Raw genomic sequence first — 15,283 nt, forward strand, 5'->3', positions numbered from 1 at the left:
AAAGTACCCTATAAAACTTTTTACAGTAAACGTCATATCCACCTTTAACGTTAAAAATATAAAAAAAATCCCACCATTTTATTGTCGCTTATCTAACATTTTCCATTTTCGAGGTCTGACTTTCTATGGTCATTCGATGGAACGAAAGAACTGTAGCCAGTCTCCAGCGGCGCAAGTAATGGCTGAAATTGAATCTACCTTACACGGCACCGTATTTTCACATAGAATTTACGAGCGATTACACCATCGCTGCAATATTACAGAGATGGTAGATTTAATGATGCTTTACGATAGTTAGATGAAACCCTGTAAAATCTCCTGATTACGAGGTATGTGGGCGGTATGCGGGATTTACCAACGGTTGCCATAACGATGATATACAGTTTCGAGATCTCCGTCATTTCACTCTGAACTCGGTCACATTCCACTGCTGTTAATATCACCTACCACAGCTGCTCCTAATTTCATATCATTTACCGTTCAATTACCGTAGACTCGCCTCTGGCACGTGATTCTCTAAGTAGTAGCTTTTCGCAGTTACAGAAAATCAAGGAAAACACGTATCCTTAATGTTACCAGTTCCCACGCAGAAGATAACTCTGGAAGACTTTCCTTGTATCTTTTACTATCCACTGGAACGGTGGACAGCAAATCTCGTATTTCCCTACTATAACATTTAGCATGTATTTCTTGCAACATTTAATGACAGACGTCCTGCACCTTCGTGCTCACAAACGAAACCTTTTTGCAGTCCAAGCACAATATAAAAATCTTGGAAAATCATCTTATTTCAGGCCCCATCACCGAAGTTGGTCACTTGACTGTTCACTTATACGTGTCGATTTTTTTTGTATTTCTTTGCTCTCACCCCCGAAAATATAAATTAGCCCCTGAAAAAGTTTATTGAAATCGGACAACAGGAAAGGGTCCCGAGCAGAGCAGGCCTTAAAGTTTAGAATTCATCAATGGTTTGAATTTGAAGAATTTCTCAAAAATGGTAAGCCCTATCGAAATTTTGTTGAAATAATATTAAAAGAGCATTCAATTTTCCACAATTACTTTATATATAATTTTCTCGTGCTTCCAACCAATTTTTAGATAATAGCGTTTGAATATAGAGAAGTCCACTGTACGCGCGTATTTAATAGACAATAGGTACGTCAAGCCGTACAGGTGGGACGCGCGAAGCGCGGACCTTTCTATATTCAAACGCTATTATCTAAAAACTGGTTGGAAGCACGAGAAAATTACATATACAGTAATTGTAGGAAATTGAATGCTCTTTTAATATTATTTGAAGCAAATTTCTATAGGGCTTACCATTTTTGAGAAATTCTCCAAATTCAAACCTTTGATGAATTCTAAACTTTAAGGCCTAGTCAGCACCTTTTCCTGTTGTCCGATTGCCATAATCTTTTTCAGGGACTAATATTTTATGAAATGGAACCATATTAGGGGGTGAGAGTAAAAGAAATCGCAGGTTGAAAGTACGGGCCACTCTACTGTCCACTGCCATAAGAAATCGCCAGAGGCTGCACGAGCAGAGATCGATGAGAACTTTTGTTCCCTCCCTCTTTCCCTTTTCAACCCCGTTTCTCTAAATATTATATTCCTAAAGATGAGTTGCAGTAATTTTGCTCGGAAAGTGGCTGCTTTGTATCCGCGAGACGCGCCTGTAAGCCATTTCATTTGACGCCGCTCGCATGCCAGGACGTCTTTTCTTGGCCACTTCGTGGAATAATGTGCCCCATTTCGCAGGACACGAATCTACTCGACCTAATGAAATATTTCAGACGGCGCCGTGTTATCTAATATCAGCCCCTTTCCCATTTTTTTCAGCTTTATCAGCGCTCTAACTGTTCTTAGACACGGTGGCGGTAAAACGACGAAACTGTCAACGGCTTGCACCTTCCCATGACCTCGTGGGACAAGCTACGGGCGTTCGTCGCGCACTGTGTGAAACTGTGTCGCAGTTTCGGTTAATGTAGTTGCAGACTCAAATTTATTTATCGTGTTGATAATATTAGTGCTTTTAGAAGAATTTTATTCATTGTTCCTGCAGAGACTTTTACAAGAGAGTGGGAAATGTATTCTTGAAGGATTTGTGGTGTAATTATGTCGTATGCCAGGCGAAATAAATAATTAATTACAAATAATAAAGTCGTTTGTACCTTATCAAAAAAAAAAACAGAAAATTACTTTATGCCATCAGCTAATCTTTTTACAGCACGTAACACGCGTTCGTGATTGAAGAGTGCAAATTCCTGAAATTCGTTAACACAACTTTTTTTTAAATCTCCTCATTTGTACGTTTCAACATTTCAATTACAAACTGTCCACGCGAAACAAGACTTTAATATTTCCCGCTTCTCCATCTCCTTGCAATAATTGCATAACACTTCTGTCCCCAAGCAGGAAATTGTACTTTCGTTACGCGCAGTTTGTTCGAAGGAACATTCGCGCGCCGGTACGGTAACCAGTCGGGAATCGACAGATATCCAGCTCGAGGGGTGCGGATAAAAATCTGAAAAGTATGCTCGTTTATCGTCCGCGAATGTCTGCGCGCGAGAGCGCTGCCCCACATGTTCGTCTTTCCGTGTCATTTGCTTTTATTTGCCAGTGCGTGTCGGCCGTGTCTTGGTAAATTGTCAGCTTATTTCGGGACCGACGATTTCAATCGGCGAAACGCCAGATATATATCGGTGGATTTCAATCAAACTGTCGCTGAGCAACATCGTAATTTAACGTGCCACTGTGTCGCGCGTATGCCGAAACACGCGCGACAGAGATGGGGCGAAAGAGGGAGGGGTGGAAAAGCTGCGAAGATACACATGGCGCTGTCCCGCTTTTATGGGGATTAATTGAAATATATTCATAGATTGTAACGCACGTCCGTTCGCGAACGTGTTACAGTGATTTATATGTGGGATAAATTTTTGTTACGACGCTGCATCAATAAAAGATGCGCCGTCGGCGTGCACCGATTTCCAACGGCACGAGCTACACGAGTTCATGTAACACGTGGAAGCATTGATTTATGCCTCCACTAGCTTCAGGTTTATCATGCCCGAGGTCTAGTTGTATTAATGTTGTGACTTGCGTGTTACATAGAACTGGACAAAATAATGTAATAACGGACCATGGTGATAGTTTGAGCATGAGTTATGTTTGGACAAAGTTCACTCGAAGTGGAAGATGCTGGGAGTAGAGATGTGCAAAATTTTTATTTAAATGAAATTTAAAAAAGTTAAAAAGTTACACAAATTATTCGTCATTTGTTCGTTAACCCGAGTTAGTTTTATTCGAGACATGACGAAAAATATTTTACCTTTTATTCGTTACTTGAAATTTTATTTAAATTAAAATTTTTCCCATCTCTAGCTTGGTGTTAGATTTGTAACTCGGATGATAAAACGATTTGAGCAATATAGTATAATGGTAGATAGTTTCTTTAATGGTACGAAGAATGCAAATGAAGAAACTAATATTTAGTAATTATATGAAGGATTTACCGAAGGTTAGAATAATGCTAGTTAGAATATAGTTTTGAGATATTTCGAAGCAGATTTCAAGCATTAATTAAGTAGTTAATAAACCCCGTTCACTGGATAAAGTATTTTGCATATTAGGAATTACCAACGTCTGGCTTGTGCAAATCGCAGCACAGTCCAAAAGTCAAATCTCGAAGGCAAGCTAATAATTTCAATCTCGAAAGGTAGTAAGGGGAAGAGAAATAAGGTTCTTTTCACACAAGACACTTCCACAGCTCGCCAAGAGTATTTCAGACACATGTACTCACGTATCTACTTGCTATCTCATTCTATCATTATTAACCCTTTCGCTGCGCCAGTCGACTGAACTTGATTTCTGATTTTTCCTTCTGCACTTCATTCGGCGATGAACGGATGAAGGAGAGGGAAAGAGAGTGATCAATAGTGTGATCGGCAAATGAAGGGTAAGGGGAAAACAGGGAATGTCCATCTTTCGTGATTTTGCAATTTATAGCATACTAGCTTTACTATTCGGCTTCGCCTCAAATTTAGATTATGATTTTATAAAAAAGAAAAAAAAATTGTGAAAATAGTCACATTCATCTGGATTAGCTAGGCATAATGAGCGGGGACACATTGCGTGACCCCAGAGTTTACTGTTCGGAAGTTTTTAGGCGACAGACAAACATATAAACATTTTCTGCTTTATATATTAAGATTTATTTGGTGGCAACTGGGACTACCGAACTGTCGAATCCCAAAGGGTTAAAAAGTTCAATTATCCCCGTGTATGTCCATAGGAAATGAAGAAGGAGGAAAACAGGAAATGTTCAGTTTGCACTGAAATAAAATACTGCATGTCCGAAGTCTTTGCCTAAGCACAAGCTTCTGTCGTCAAGGAAAAACAAGAAATTATGTAAGAAAATTAAATTCATTGAACCTTGTATCTTTACTCATGGACCAAAGTATTACAACTTAATTTTCCCCATAAAGCTCTTTTTATTCAATTCCCTACTTTTCCCATTACCCTTCAAATGGTAAAGCAGAGGAGCAACACCGACAGAAGCTTCTGGCACAAAGTCAGACTACAAGCGGAAAATGCTGTAACTGTCGCAACGGAAGATGGTTGATTAGACGTAGTACATTAAAACTGTTACACAAAAATATCACCCAAAATACTAATTAGGTACAATCCACCAAAAACCTTCCCCTGAAAGATCTTATGTAACACCCTTATGGAACTGTTCCGGTCTGGAGCCCATAAAAATAGCTGATCTTAAGGAATTAATTAAGGAAAAACTACTATATATAAGTTAATGGAACTTTTTGCACTGTATCAAGGATGTCTTACATTATATAAATATATTTTTTGTTTTATAATTAATCATTGCAGACGGCACTGGGGAGTCGTTAAAGTCGAGGCGTCAAAAAATTGATCCAAATCGATGGGACCTGTATCTCCAAAAGTTATTATCCGATTCGACTGAAACTTTTTTTATTTTGAAGAATATACTTCTGGCCGGGGAGAGAGGACAGACAAAAATACAAAGTTACATTTTTTAAAAAATAATGACACTTGAAGTTTGAAATCACATTTTCCGTATATTTTTCGTCCTTTCAACGCCTTTGAAAGTTATAAATTTTCAATTTTTTGCATTTTTTCTGGTATACCCCATAGCCAGAAGTATATTCTTCAAAATAAAAAAAGGTTCAGTCGAATCGGCTAATAACTTTTGGAGATACAGATCCCACCGTTTTTGAGAACACTATTTCAAGAAAAACGCGTTTAAAGTTTCACATGAGTGCCGAGTGGCCGGGTGTTACCCCTGCATTTGCCGCTACTCAAATGCCTATAACTTCGGGAATTTTACGAACTTAAAAAACTCCTATTAAACACGTATTCCTAAAAGGTTGAATATTCTTAAATAATACAAAAAAATCGATTTTTAGACCGGAACATCCCCTTAAGAAATAAAAATTCAAATTGATTATCCCCGTAGCAGAGCTGAATGTACCATCAAAGAAGAAAGAGGGAACAGAAAGCACGTTGCACCGAAGTAACGACGTATCTCATAATGTGAAGTTTCGAGACTCACCACACGGAGAACCGTCTTCGAGGGAAGGCAGGCGGGGGCGGTGGTTGTGCGCGATGGCTCCTATCGACGGACTCGCTCCTCAGGGCCTGGACGGCCTTGGGCATCGCCCTGAACGGCTCCTGGGGAGCTCTGGCGATCATACCGGAGGGCAGATTGCCATTTCCGACGGTGTCGTTGAAATTACTCGCGCCTCCGCCGACGCTGCCGCCGCCGTGGAAGCTGTTCCACCGTCTGACAGGACCTCTATTAGCGACATGGTGTCCGCTTCCGGGGCCGCTGGGGCCTCGTAGCTGGCTGGTGTGCTTGTGCATCCTCGCCTCACCCCTCGGTAATCCTCCAGGACTCGAACCACACCTCCTTCGCCGCCATCCTTCGTTTTTTCTCCCTTTATTTTGCCATTCGTCGTCGACGTTCCTCGGCTACACGCTGCCCTCCCTGCCGCCCCGCTTGGCAGCGTTTCCTCTCCTCCGCGGCTCGGTGTACGTTCAATTAGGGGCTGTCACGCGTTTCCTCCGACCCGTCTGCGAGTCCTCGCGGACGACGCACGCCACGACAGTGGGGACTGTCTCTGTTGAAACGAGTTCGAATTTTCGAGTCACGGTTAATAACTTGCCTCCTAGGCAAATCCGTGGACTAGCTTCTCTCTCTCTCTCATCGATCAGCGTTCGAGCTCTGTTAAAAGGCAAGTTTCCCGAGTCGCTCGTTGATCGGTTTTCGATGGACCGTGCTACCTGGCTGGCTGTGTGTCCAGTACTTGGAAGGCACTCTCTCCCGTTCCTTTCTGCCGCTCGCAAGTCTTTCGCGCGAGGCTAACCAATTTTAAAGACCCTCTGAAGTAACTCTTGGATCGTAAAGGGTTGAATCTCGCTGAGCGAGCCAACTTTCGCCTCTCCAAATGAATAGTTCAACCCCTTCGTTTCATTGCGATACTCTAGTCACAGTTCCTTTTATATTTAAAAACCATCCTACCTTAGAATTTAAACCTTAGATTCTTTGAAACACTTGAAAGACTCGTGAAATACGTACATACATGTTTCCTTAATACCTAGTCAGTGGGGAATAGAAGGAACCCGCGAGTAATAATACTAACACTTAAATGGGAAGAAAAGAAACTGGGGAAGATAGACACCAGGTCTTAAAATTTCGCGCGGAATTTAATGAAACGGCTTCGTCATCAAAGGGACTAAATAATGCTGGCTGCCCTTTTAATGAAAGAATCCCGCGAGTTATCACACGCGGGGCGCGTGATTCATCGCGGGCGAGAGGATTACGAGAGGCTCGAGAGTTCTCACCCGGGCTCGATCGTAATTAAACCGAAATGTAGATAGCGCCTCCGCTTCCGTGTAGCCTGGCGCGTAACGGAAGTCATTGTGGGCGAACGTGGCGCGGTGGTCCCGGGCTAGGGCGAGCCAAACGGCGCGCCACCTCCTTTCGCTGAGCGAATCCCTCGAACGGAGCTGACACGATTTTATTACGTGACTAATCTGTTTCGGCTGTATCGCCGCTCGACCAGACACACCGCTTAAATACGGCGAATCGCGGCGTCACGTTGGCGTCGAGACGCCACGTTTTCCATCGCAGGAATGCGCGCTTATCAATTTCCACCGTTTGCACGGCGATAGCAACGGGAGGGGGTAGTAGGATGGCCGATAAAATACGAGACAGCCATAAAGGAGTCGAGTGTCGCACGGATGAAAGCCTAGTATCGCGCCCGACGATAAGTCCTTTGATCCCTCTCGCGATGTCGTGAGAGAGCATCGACGATAAACAGCTCGATGCTTCTTTGATAACGTGCACAATGGGATCGAGACGGGGGAGCGGGCCGTAACCGTGATCCAGGTCTTTTTCAGTGGTTCCAAGGGGGATGGAATATGAAATTCGCGAACGATGGAGTGGCGTCGTTCAAGGAAACTTTTTACCAGTTCATTGATGTATCAGACGTTTATGAATAAGAGTGATGGATTAGTTGGTATGGCGACGTTTATATGTGCGCTAAAAACGAGGATGTGGTTTTTTTCTTCTTTTTTTTATAATTAATGGGCGTTTAACCTTCAACTGCCGACGTCACTTTGAAATAGAGGTCCATTTCATTTATATAATTATTTCAATGTTATCACTTTTTTATTTAGCATGTGATTTCATTGTATTATAATATTTAATGAGGAGAAGAATATTCAGTTCTTGTATTTACAGTTACCTTTAGCGTGGCCAGTCATTTTCACGTCACCGGTTGAAGTATTTTAATGCTGCATCGTTAGATGACAGTAGTTTAGAATAAAAGAATATATAAAAACAGTGTTTAAGTTAAACGACTTATAAAATGAACTGCAAACTAAAAAAATAATAATTTTCTTGTAGTACAATTTGGATAGTGTTTTCTCACTTTAAATGAAATCGTGCTGTGTTAAATCGATTCATATTCTGTTATGAAATATCCCGCGCCACGATTTTATTCGAAGTGAGAAAACACCATCGAAATTGTAGTACAAGAGTGATTTTTTAATTTTTAGTGCATTTTGTAAAGCGTTTAACTTAAAAAGTTTTTATATATATTTGTTATTTTTTACTTTTTAGTGTCCAAGTTTTATTTGTGGTTATAGGCCGATTTCAAGTCGTTTAGATTTGTAGTTGTGGGTTACATTTACTGATGACGGGAAATTTTTTAAACCTCTCGGGGTCTTTTTTGGCGCTAGCGCGTTCAGCACGAAATTATAAATTTTTTAATTTTTTTATATATTTTTTCTTTACATTTTTAATTTTTCACACATGCCTACAAAGTTTCAAGAAAATTGGACTGGTGGAAGTGGGTGAAAATTGAGTCGCCAGATTTGAAATGTACAGCAGATCGAAGCTGATATAAATTGTTTAAAAAGGAAGAAGAATTTATCAACTCGATCGCGCCTAACGTTTTCATAGGAGGAAGAATGTTTTCCCACTTTATTCCCAGCGTCATAATTATTCACTTTATTATCATGTGCCTTATAATTGCATGGAGCACCACTGTGAGCTTATTATTTTCCTAGCTGATTACAAGGTTCCCTGTCACGTGAACTACATCTAAATTACATTCAGCAGAGAACGCCTGCCAACGTAATAAAGTCCAAACAATTCCAAGCGAGCTGTGTTAGTCAAGGCTCGGAATGTTAACTACGCTCTCGTAAAACCTTCGGGACTTCGTTCCACTCCTTTCGAACGTATTGCATTCACAATAGCAAACTCAATACCCATCAGTGGAGATTCTCGGGGAGAACCCCTCGATGAAAAATGAACAAGCCAACTGTTTTGTGAAGTAACATCCACCTAAAGAAGTCTCGGAACCCTAAACCACCACGACGAACCCCCAAATTTTTTACGACCTGTCCTTCCCACGATTCTGCTGGAATCGATTTCTCGATGGTCTCTCACGGTTCGACCCAAGCCGAGACTTTCGAAGGTTTTCATTGCGAAACTATTTGTCAGGAGCGATTCTGAATCCATCGTAGGAGAGATTTAATCGCTCTCGGGCGATCTATCGCACGCGGTTACGAATAGGTTCGGCTTGTTTCGGTGTCCGAGGCACAGTCAAGTATTTTCAGAGTCTAAAACAACGCGAAAATAACTCTGGAAGACGTATAGTGAGATTAGTTTTGCGTTGATAAAATATCATGCACTGTTGTGTCATGGTTCCATTTGAAGTTGACTGAAGAAAATTTTACAATATTGGCCTTTACAATTATTTGTTTTTTCCAAAGATAAATTTCGAACTTTATTGATCTTCGGTAGATTTATACATTTTCACACGAAAATAATTATCAGTTATCGGTATTATTATTCTAATATTAATGAGTGGACAACCCCGACTGAGTCGACCAAGACCCTGCTCTAAACAGACCCACCCGTGATTCGCCAGAAGCGGGTGACAAACAGTATGTATAAGCAGACTTTTTTGCTTGAAGCTAAAGCCCCATAAACGATTTTAAGGAACTATAATATTTTTATTTCTTCCCCCTTTACTATAACGTTATTTCTCTAAATTTATTATTCGAAGAAATTATTCGCATTCAAAATTATTTGACGAAATTATTCGTATTTGAAATTATTCGAATATTTGCAATCGAAATTACTATAAATGTTCGAATAATTTCAGCTCTGCTCTCCATTCTCTCCACAAGACGCAACTTCCCGAGAATCAACGAGCAGCTAGAAAATTTGCAAAAGATCATCAACCCGATCTTTGATCCAGACCATCCGGTAGATAAAGTGTTACATCCGACAAGTTAGGTCGTCCGTGTCCCGGTGCAAGGCTTGGCTCGCGAAAGATTAATCCTCCAGCGAGAGGAGAAATCGAAAGCAAGAGGAAGTGACGAAGCACGTCGTCAAAACTGTTGGCGCACGCGTCTGGAGGATCTTCTTTGCCACTGCCGAGGCAGAAATCCGAAAGACACAGAGATTACCTGGGGGATACACCGTGGGAATGTCTTAGTAACGGCGCACGGTGAAGTGCATAAGAGGTCCCCGAGGAGGAATAGGTTTAAGGAGAAGGGTAGGAGTAGGTAGACCTCCTCGAGCGGTGTATAGAAATTCAGTGAGCTTGCAAAACCTCTTGAGCACGCGCTCGAGAAGCGGCTCGTCTTCCTCTTGTCCCCGGCGCGGGGCGAAACGTACGAAAGAAGGAGGCGGATTTCTTTGCACGAGCAAAACGAACGGGCGACGGGCAAATTGACCGAGGATGAAATAAAAATGTCCATCTGACTTACTCTTCTTCTCAGTCATGTTCCCCTAGCCACTCGAGACTCCACTGCCCCCCGAGCATCTCGACCACCAACTTCGATGCAGAGATTGTCGCGTGTACTGAGCAACTGGGGATTTTTGGGGCTTATGGATAATTGATGGCCCAGGAGGTGTTTGATAATGAGTGTGTTAATTGGTTAAGTGCTTTTCGCGGGGAACCTTCTCCGTGGAAGGTGAAAGGCAAGTTGCAGAGGCTGCAGGTATATAATTATTGAGGAGTTGAAACGGTGAATGATGCAAGTGCTAGAAGGGAACGTTTTCAGTATTTTATTTTCAACCGCAGTGAGGTTGGTATATTCTTATGACCTCAGCACTATCTTACGACAGCTCTAGAAACTGAAATAAATTATTCTAGCACTCGCAGCGTTTGTCACAGTATTCAGCATGGAGTTTACATGCTTCTCCACTAAGAAAGTAATTTTTTTAAATGGTGAAGAATTATTTGTCGGTGGTGTAAGAGGGTTTTATAATTGAGGGTGGAATTGGGGTGTTGGCGAAATGTGAGTTACATCTACTTCTTCAACTTAACTGATTGATACAGACCTGTATTTTGTAATCGAAGAAATACAGTAAGATAAGATCCAGTTTTAAAGAATTCTAACTTATTAATTATGAACACGTCTGAATATTCTTCATTGTTACGTATAGCCAAGTCGATGGAACAATACAAAGATATAATTCACATGGGTGAAAGTAAACCAGTAATGCTGATATAGAAGAAACCACAGAATCACAATTTACAAATACAAGTATGAATAAAAATATTTTTAAGATACTCATGAAATCTTCGAAGTGATTTTTCTCGGCAACTAAATCTCGCATGAAAAATCTGTAACTATTATTTTTCGACTTTATTATTATTTATTAAGACTTTAGCTACATCTTCGACTTATTATTTCATTCAGAATCCTCTGCGTTCTAATTATACCACCATCTACGATTCACCTGCATGTTCTTGAAAACTATTATCTTACAGCACAGTTCAACCGACTTCCCAAAAACAGAGGCTTCAAGAATCCTCGAAAAAGTGGCCTGAAAACTCAGTTAGGCGAACTGCTTGCGAAACTTCCACGAAAGTCCTCACTTCTGCCAGAGACCCTAGGACCAACCGTGCCCGTTTTTACCCAGGCCCCGTTAGTAGTCGTTTAAACGTTCTAGCGCTGAGGTGAAGTGTTTGCAAACGCGTCTACGTAAACGTGGCCTGTAAAAGTTCCACGGACTCCGAGAGACCGTGGATCGTCATCGACGTCGTTTTAACTGGAACTCGCCTGGAGGGGAGACCCGCGGAAAATTCCTGCGTTTGCAGCCCCTACCTGAAAGGTTTCTAGGGTGGAGAGAAGCGATCCCTAGGGTTGCAGCCAATACTCAGTTTTCAGGTAAATCGACGACCACCCCACCTGTTCCACCATAGATCTGAGGAATTCTTTGCTCTCTGATGTGCTGAAAGAGAAGCTTCTCCAGGAACAGGAGGCTATCACTCTGGGATACTCTTCGAGCAGACTTTGTTCTTCTACTGAAGTTAAGAAAAAATTATAGAGATGAATTGAAGTGAGGTTTCTGCTGATAAATACATGAGAAGTTATGATGGAACTTGGCTTCTTGATATGAAAATCTGAATAGACTTGTTTCTTTGTAATAGGGACTTCAAACCGGTATGATTTTTGTATAGAATCGAAATAGGTCAATACCGAAATCGTTGAAGTACCGAAACCGAAATAAATACCGGTATTTTTCCGGTTTTTCTTTAGGTGTCATGGTAGATTAAAGTAACAAGCCCTTATTAATTAAAGCTGTAAAAACACCGACATAACTTAATATATTTTCATAAAAATACCAATAGATTCGTAGCTTCATTATAGCGTGGCCGCAGAAAAAATAAAAAATACAACGTTTCCCTTCCGAATTCCGGAAATCGCAATATCACTTTCTACTTCGCTTGCGAACACATTATACACGTTATTTTATGATTAACTTCAGTATTACAGCAATATCAATATCATGTACAATCGGTTTTGCTTAATAATATTTTCAGAACTGTAATAAAATCCGAAAACCGAAAAAATTACCGGTAAATAAAAATACCGGTATTTGCGTATTTCGGTTATTATAAAGGTTTTGAAGATGGAACCATAAAATACCGGTATCATACCGGTATTTTCAGTTTCGGTAGAAGTCCCTGCTTTGTATAATTTTATTTGCAGTGCGCTGAATTTTTGTATGAAAATTGATCTATTACAAGACTCCTTCAAGAAAAAATGAACTCAATTTCAAGTTCCACAGAGCGAGCAAAATGCCATCAAAGAATTCCCCTGCAATTGCATATCATTGAAAATGTCCTACATTCTTAATTTCTACACTGCACTAACTTCCAAAAATCTCAACCACTCCATTAGAACTCCCCATCCTTGAACGATATAAAGTTCGCATTATGTATCACACGGCCTCGAGCGCCAATGCGTCGCGCATTTATCATTCGCGGCTTCGCTGCAGGACAAAGCACTTTTGCGTTCAGATATAGCTGCGCTCGAAAGTTCCGCGAGTCTGCTTCCCGCCCTGTGTCCCTGATTACCGCCAAACTTTCCGGACAAAAGGAATCGCGACGATAATGAAAAGTTCGCCGCGCTCGCGCGACTAACAAGCGAGCCAACGATACGAGTGTACGGAGGACAATCCGAGGTGGTACAACAAACGTGAGACCGTGGAACGGTCGGAGGAACGATAAGCTGCAACGACGAAGAAGAAACGTCAATTTCCAGCTGGAATACACGGACCGTGCCTTCCGGTACACCGATCCAGCTGGATTATTAATCCTAATTGTGTTTCGAGGGCTCGTTGCGCTACTTCTTTTTCCACTGCGGTCGTCGGAGCCACGTTTTCCTGTCTTTGTGGGAACTTAGTTGAGAATCGTTGAATGAATTTATCGAGTTCGTGATAAGATTGGTTTGTTGCTGTGGAGGAAATGGAGTTGTTAGGCTAATGGGGCGTTAATTGAATATTATGTTTGTGCCGAGGGAGAAGCTACGCGAGCAGAGAAAATTATGCTTCATCGTTTGCGTATTTTCGGGGGGGATTTGATCTTGTAGTAGGGTGTATCATAATGTCCTGGACACTCTGTATATGAGATATTAGATATTAATATAGGGGTCATTCGTTAAAACAACCGCGCGCGCGAACACATGAAAATGGCAACACCGCCTCACGGGCGCTTTACACTACAAAAATTGATAAAAGAAAAATTAAGTAAACGTAAAATATTATATAAGGGGGAATCAGTTTTCCTCATTTTTCGGCGCAAATTGCATTCCGATATCTTTTATAGTTCAAAAGTTATACGAAAAGGCCCCAAATTCTTCAATCCGCGCCGGGAAATTTCAATTACAGCTCTTTGCGACGTTAATTTGAAAGTGTCATCCTAAAATTTTCGAAACTCGGACATCACTGCTGTCCAGCGGTCGCTGCCAGTTTCGCCTGTTCGCGCGCGCGTAGGTTGCAGGTTTAACGGATGACCCCGTATATGGGGTATATGTATATTTTAGATATACCACCTCTGCTTTTCTAGGCACAAGGACCCTTTCACGCGAGATACACTTGTGCCTAACAACTGCTATTTTTGTATCGCAGTATATTTAATATCCTCAAACTTTTTAAAACCAAGCGAATATTAGGGGAAAGTTCCCTAACTTGGACCGGATCCTATCTTTTATTTTTTAACAATGTAAGTACGTTTTTAAATAAAACTTCTTACCTAAAATAATTTTAAAAAAAACGTGGTTCAATTTAGGATATCTGTGGTGAAAATTAGGGAACCAGTTTCCTAGATTGGACCATTGACGGTAGTTTGAAAATATTTTTTTGTAATCAGCCACACAGCGTTTTAGTCCGTTTCAACAGATTTATGTTTCAATTACAATCCTGAAATTCATTTGGTCAAAACTATGAATACGTTTCCGATTTATAGAGGCACTTTCTTAAGTGGTCCAATAAAGGGCACTTTCCTCTACCTGTAATACTCAGTGTCTCGTGTGCAAAGGCTTTAAAAATTATGATAGCCCGCGCTAATACCAAAATCGAAATAAACTGCGCCTCGGAAAGAAAAGGTTTTTGCACGGTCGTGTTAATTTAGACGTTTTTCGCGAATTCAAGGTGTAGCGCGCGCCTGTAAAATTTATGTTACCGCAGGCTGCACGCGGTAATTGAGAGATGTGCAGGGAAAACATAACAGTTCCGCAACTGTTGCAGACCAGCGTTGCACTCCACACGTCCTCGATGAAACAGAGTGTAACTTTATTTCACCGTTATCAACGATCCCGGGCCCATAAAACTGTGAACGGCGCTTGTTATCTTTCTCGCCATAAAGTTGCCGTAATATCGGCGATAGTGTTCGAACAGCCTCCCCACGATCCCCCGCGTAATCCTCGACGACGCGACCCGCAAGTTTCCCCACGGAAATGGATAACCCGTTACTTCGGTAATTATCCTACCGCGATACAGTTCCGTATTATGCAACGACGCGACAGAGGAACGATGAGTACGGTGCTTCCGCGCGAAGAAAACGAGGGAAATCATTATTGAAACCCTTGATACTGAGCGCATTATCTACCGCTCCCGCGCTAAAATGAAAACGGCAAAACTGTGCAACTAAGAGATATTTATTCTGTTTGCAGGATTATAATTTTGCCCTCAGCTCTTACTTTGGTTTTCAAAGCCAATCGGTATTTTGCATCAGTTATCGCTTATTTCGTATTACAATTTTCAATACCACTAATTAATTCCAGTCGTCAATTACTCGTCGCAGAAATGCTGGAAATCGTACAATGCAACTGTTTTTTTTTTTCTGGAATCTAGTACCTGTCCCGGAAGAAATCAAAATTCTTCTTCAAACACGCCCAAGGGGACTAGGCAAGCCCAGCCAACAATCACAGACTG

At 41.3% G+C, this 15,283-nt stretch overlaps 1 protein-coding gene across 8 annotated transcripts in view; it reads right to left on the reverse strand.

Moving 5' to 3' along the window:
- The window catches only part of LOC143371802 (rap guanine nucleotide exchange factor 2), a 228,509-nt gene that overhangs the window by 65,209 nt on the left and 148,017 nt on the right, over positions 1-15,283 (reverse strand). For 5 of the 8 annotated variants that reach the window (XM_076817407.1, XM_076817408.1, XM_076817413.1 and 2 more), the window contains exon 2: positions 5,588-6,155. The exons of the other annotated variants lie outside the window; for them this stretch is intronic. In XM_076817407.1, coding sequence (XP_076673522.1) covers positions 5,588-5,898 — 311 coding nt within the window. In that variant the 5' untranslated portion in view covers positions 5,899-6,155. The remainder of the gene's footprint in view (positions 1-5,587; positions 6,156-15,283) is intronic. 8 annotated transcript variants of the gene reach the window in all.

The sequence above is a fragment of the Andrena cerasifolii genome, chromosome 7, assembly GCF_050908995.1.
Source record: "Andrena cerasifolii isolate SP2316 chromosome 7, iyAndCera1_principal, whole genome shotgun sequence".
Taxonomy (NCBI): domain Eukaryota; kingdom Metazoa; phylum Arthropoda; class Insecta; order Hymenoptera; family Andrenidae; genus Andrena; species Andrena cerasifolii.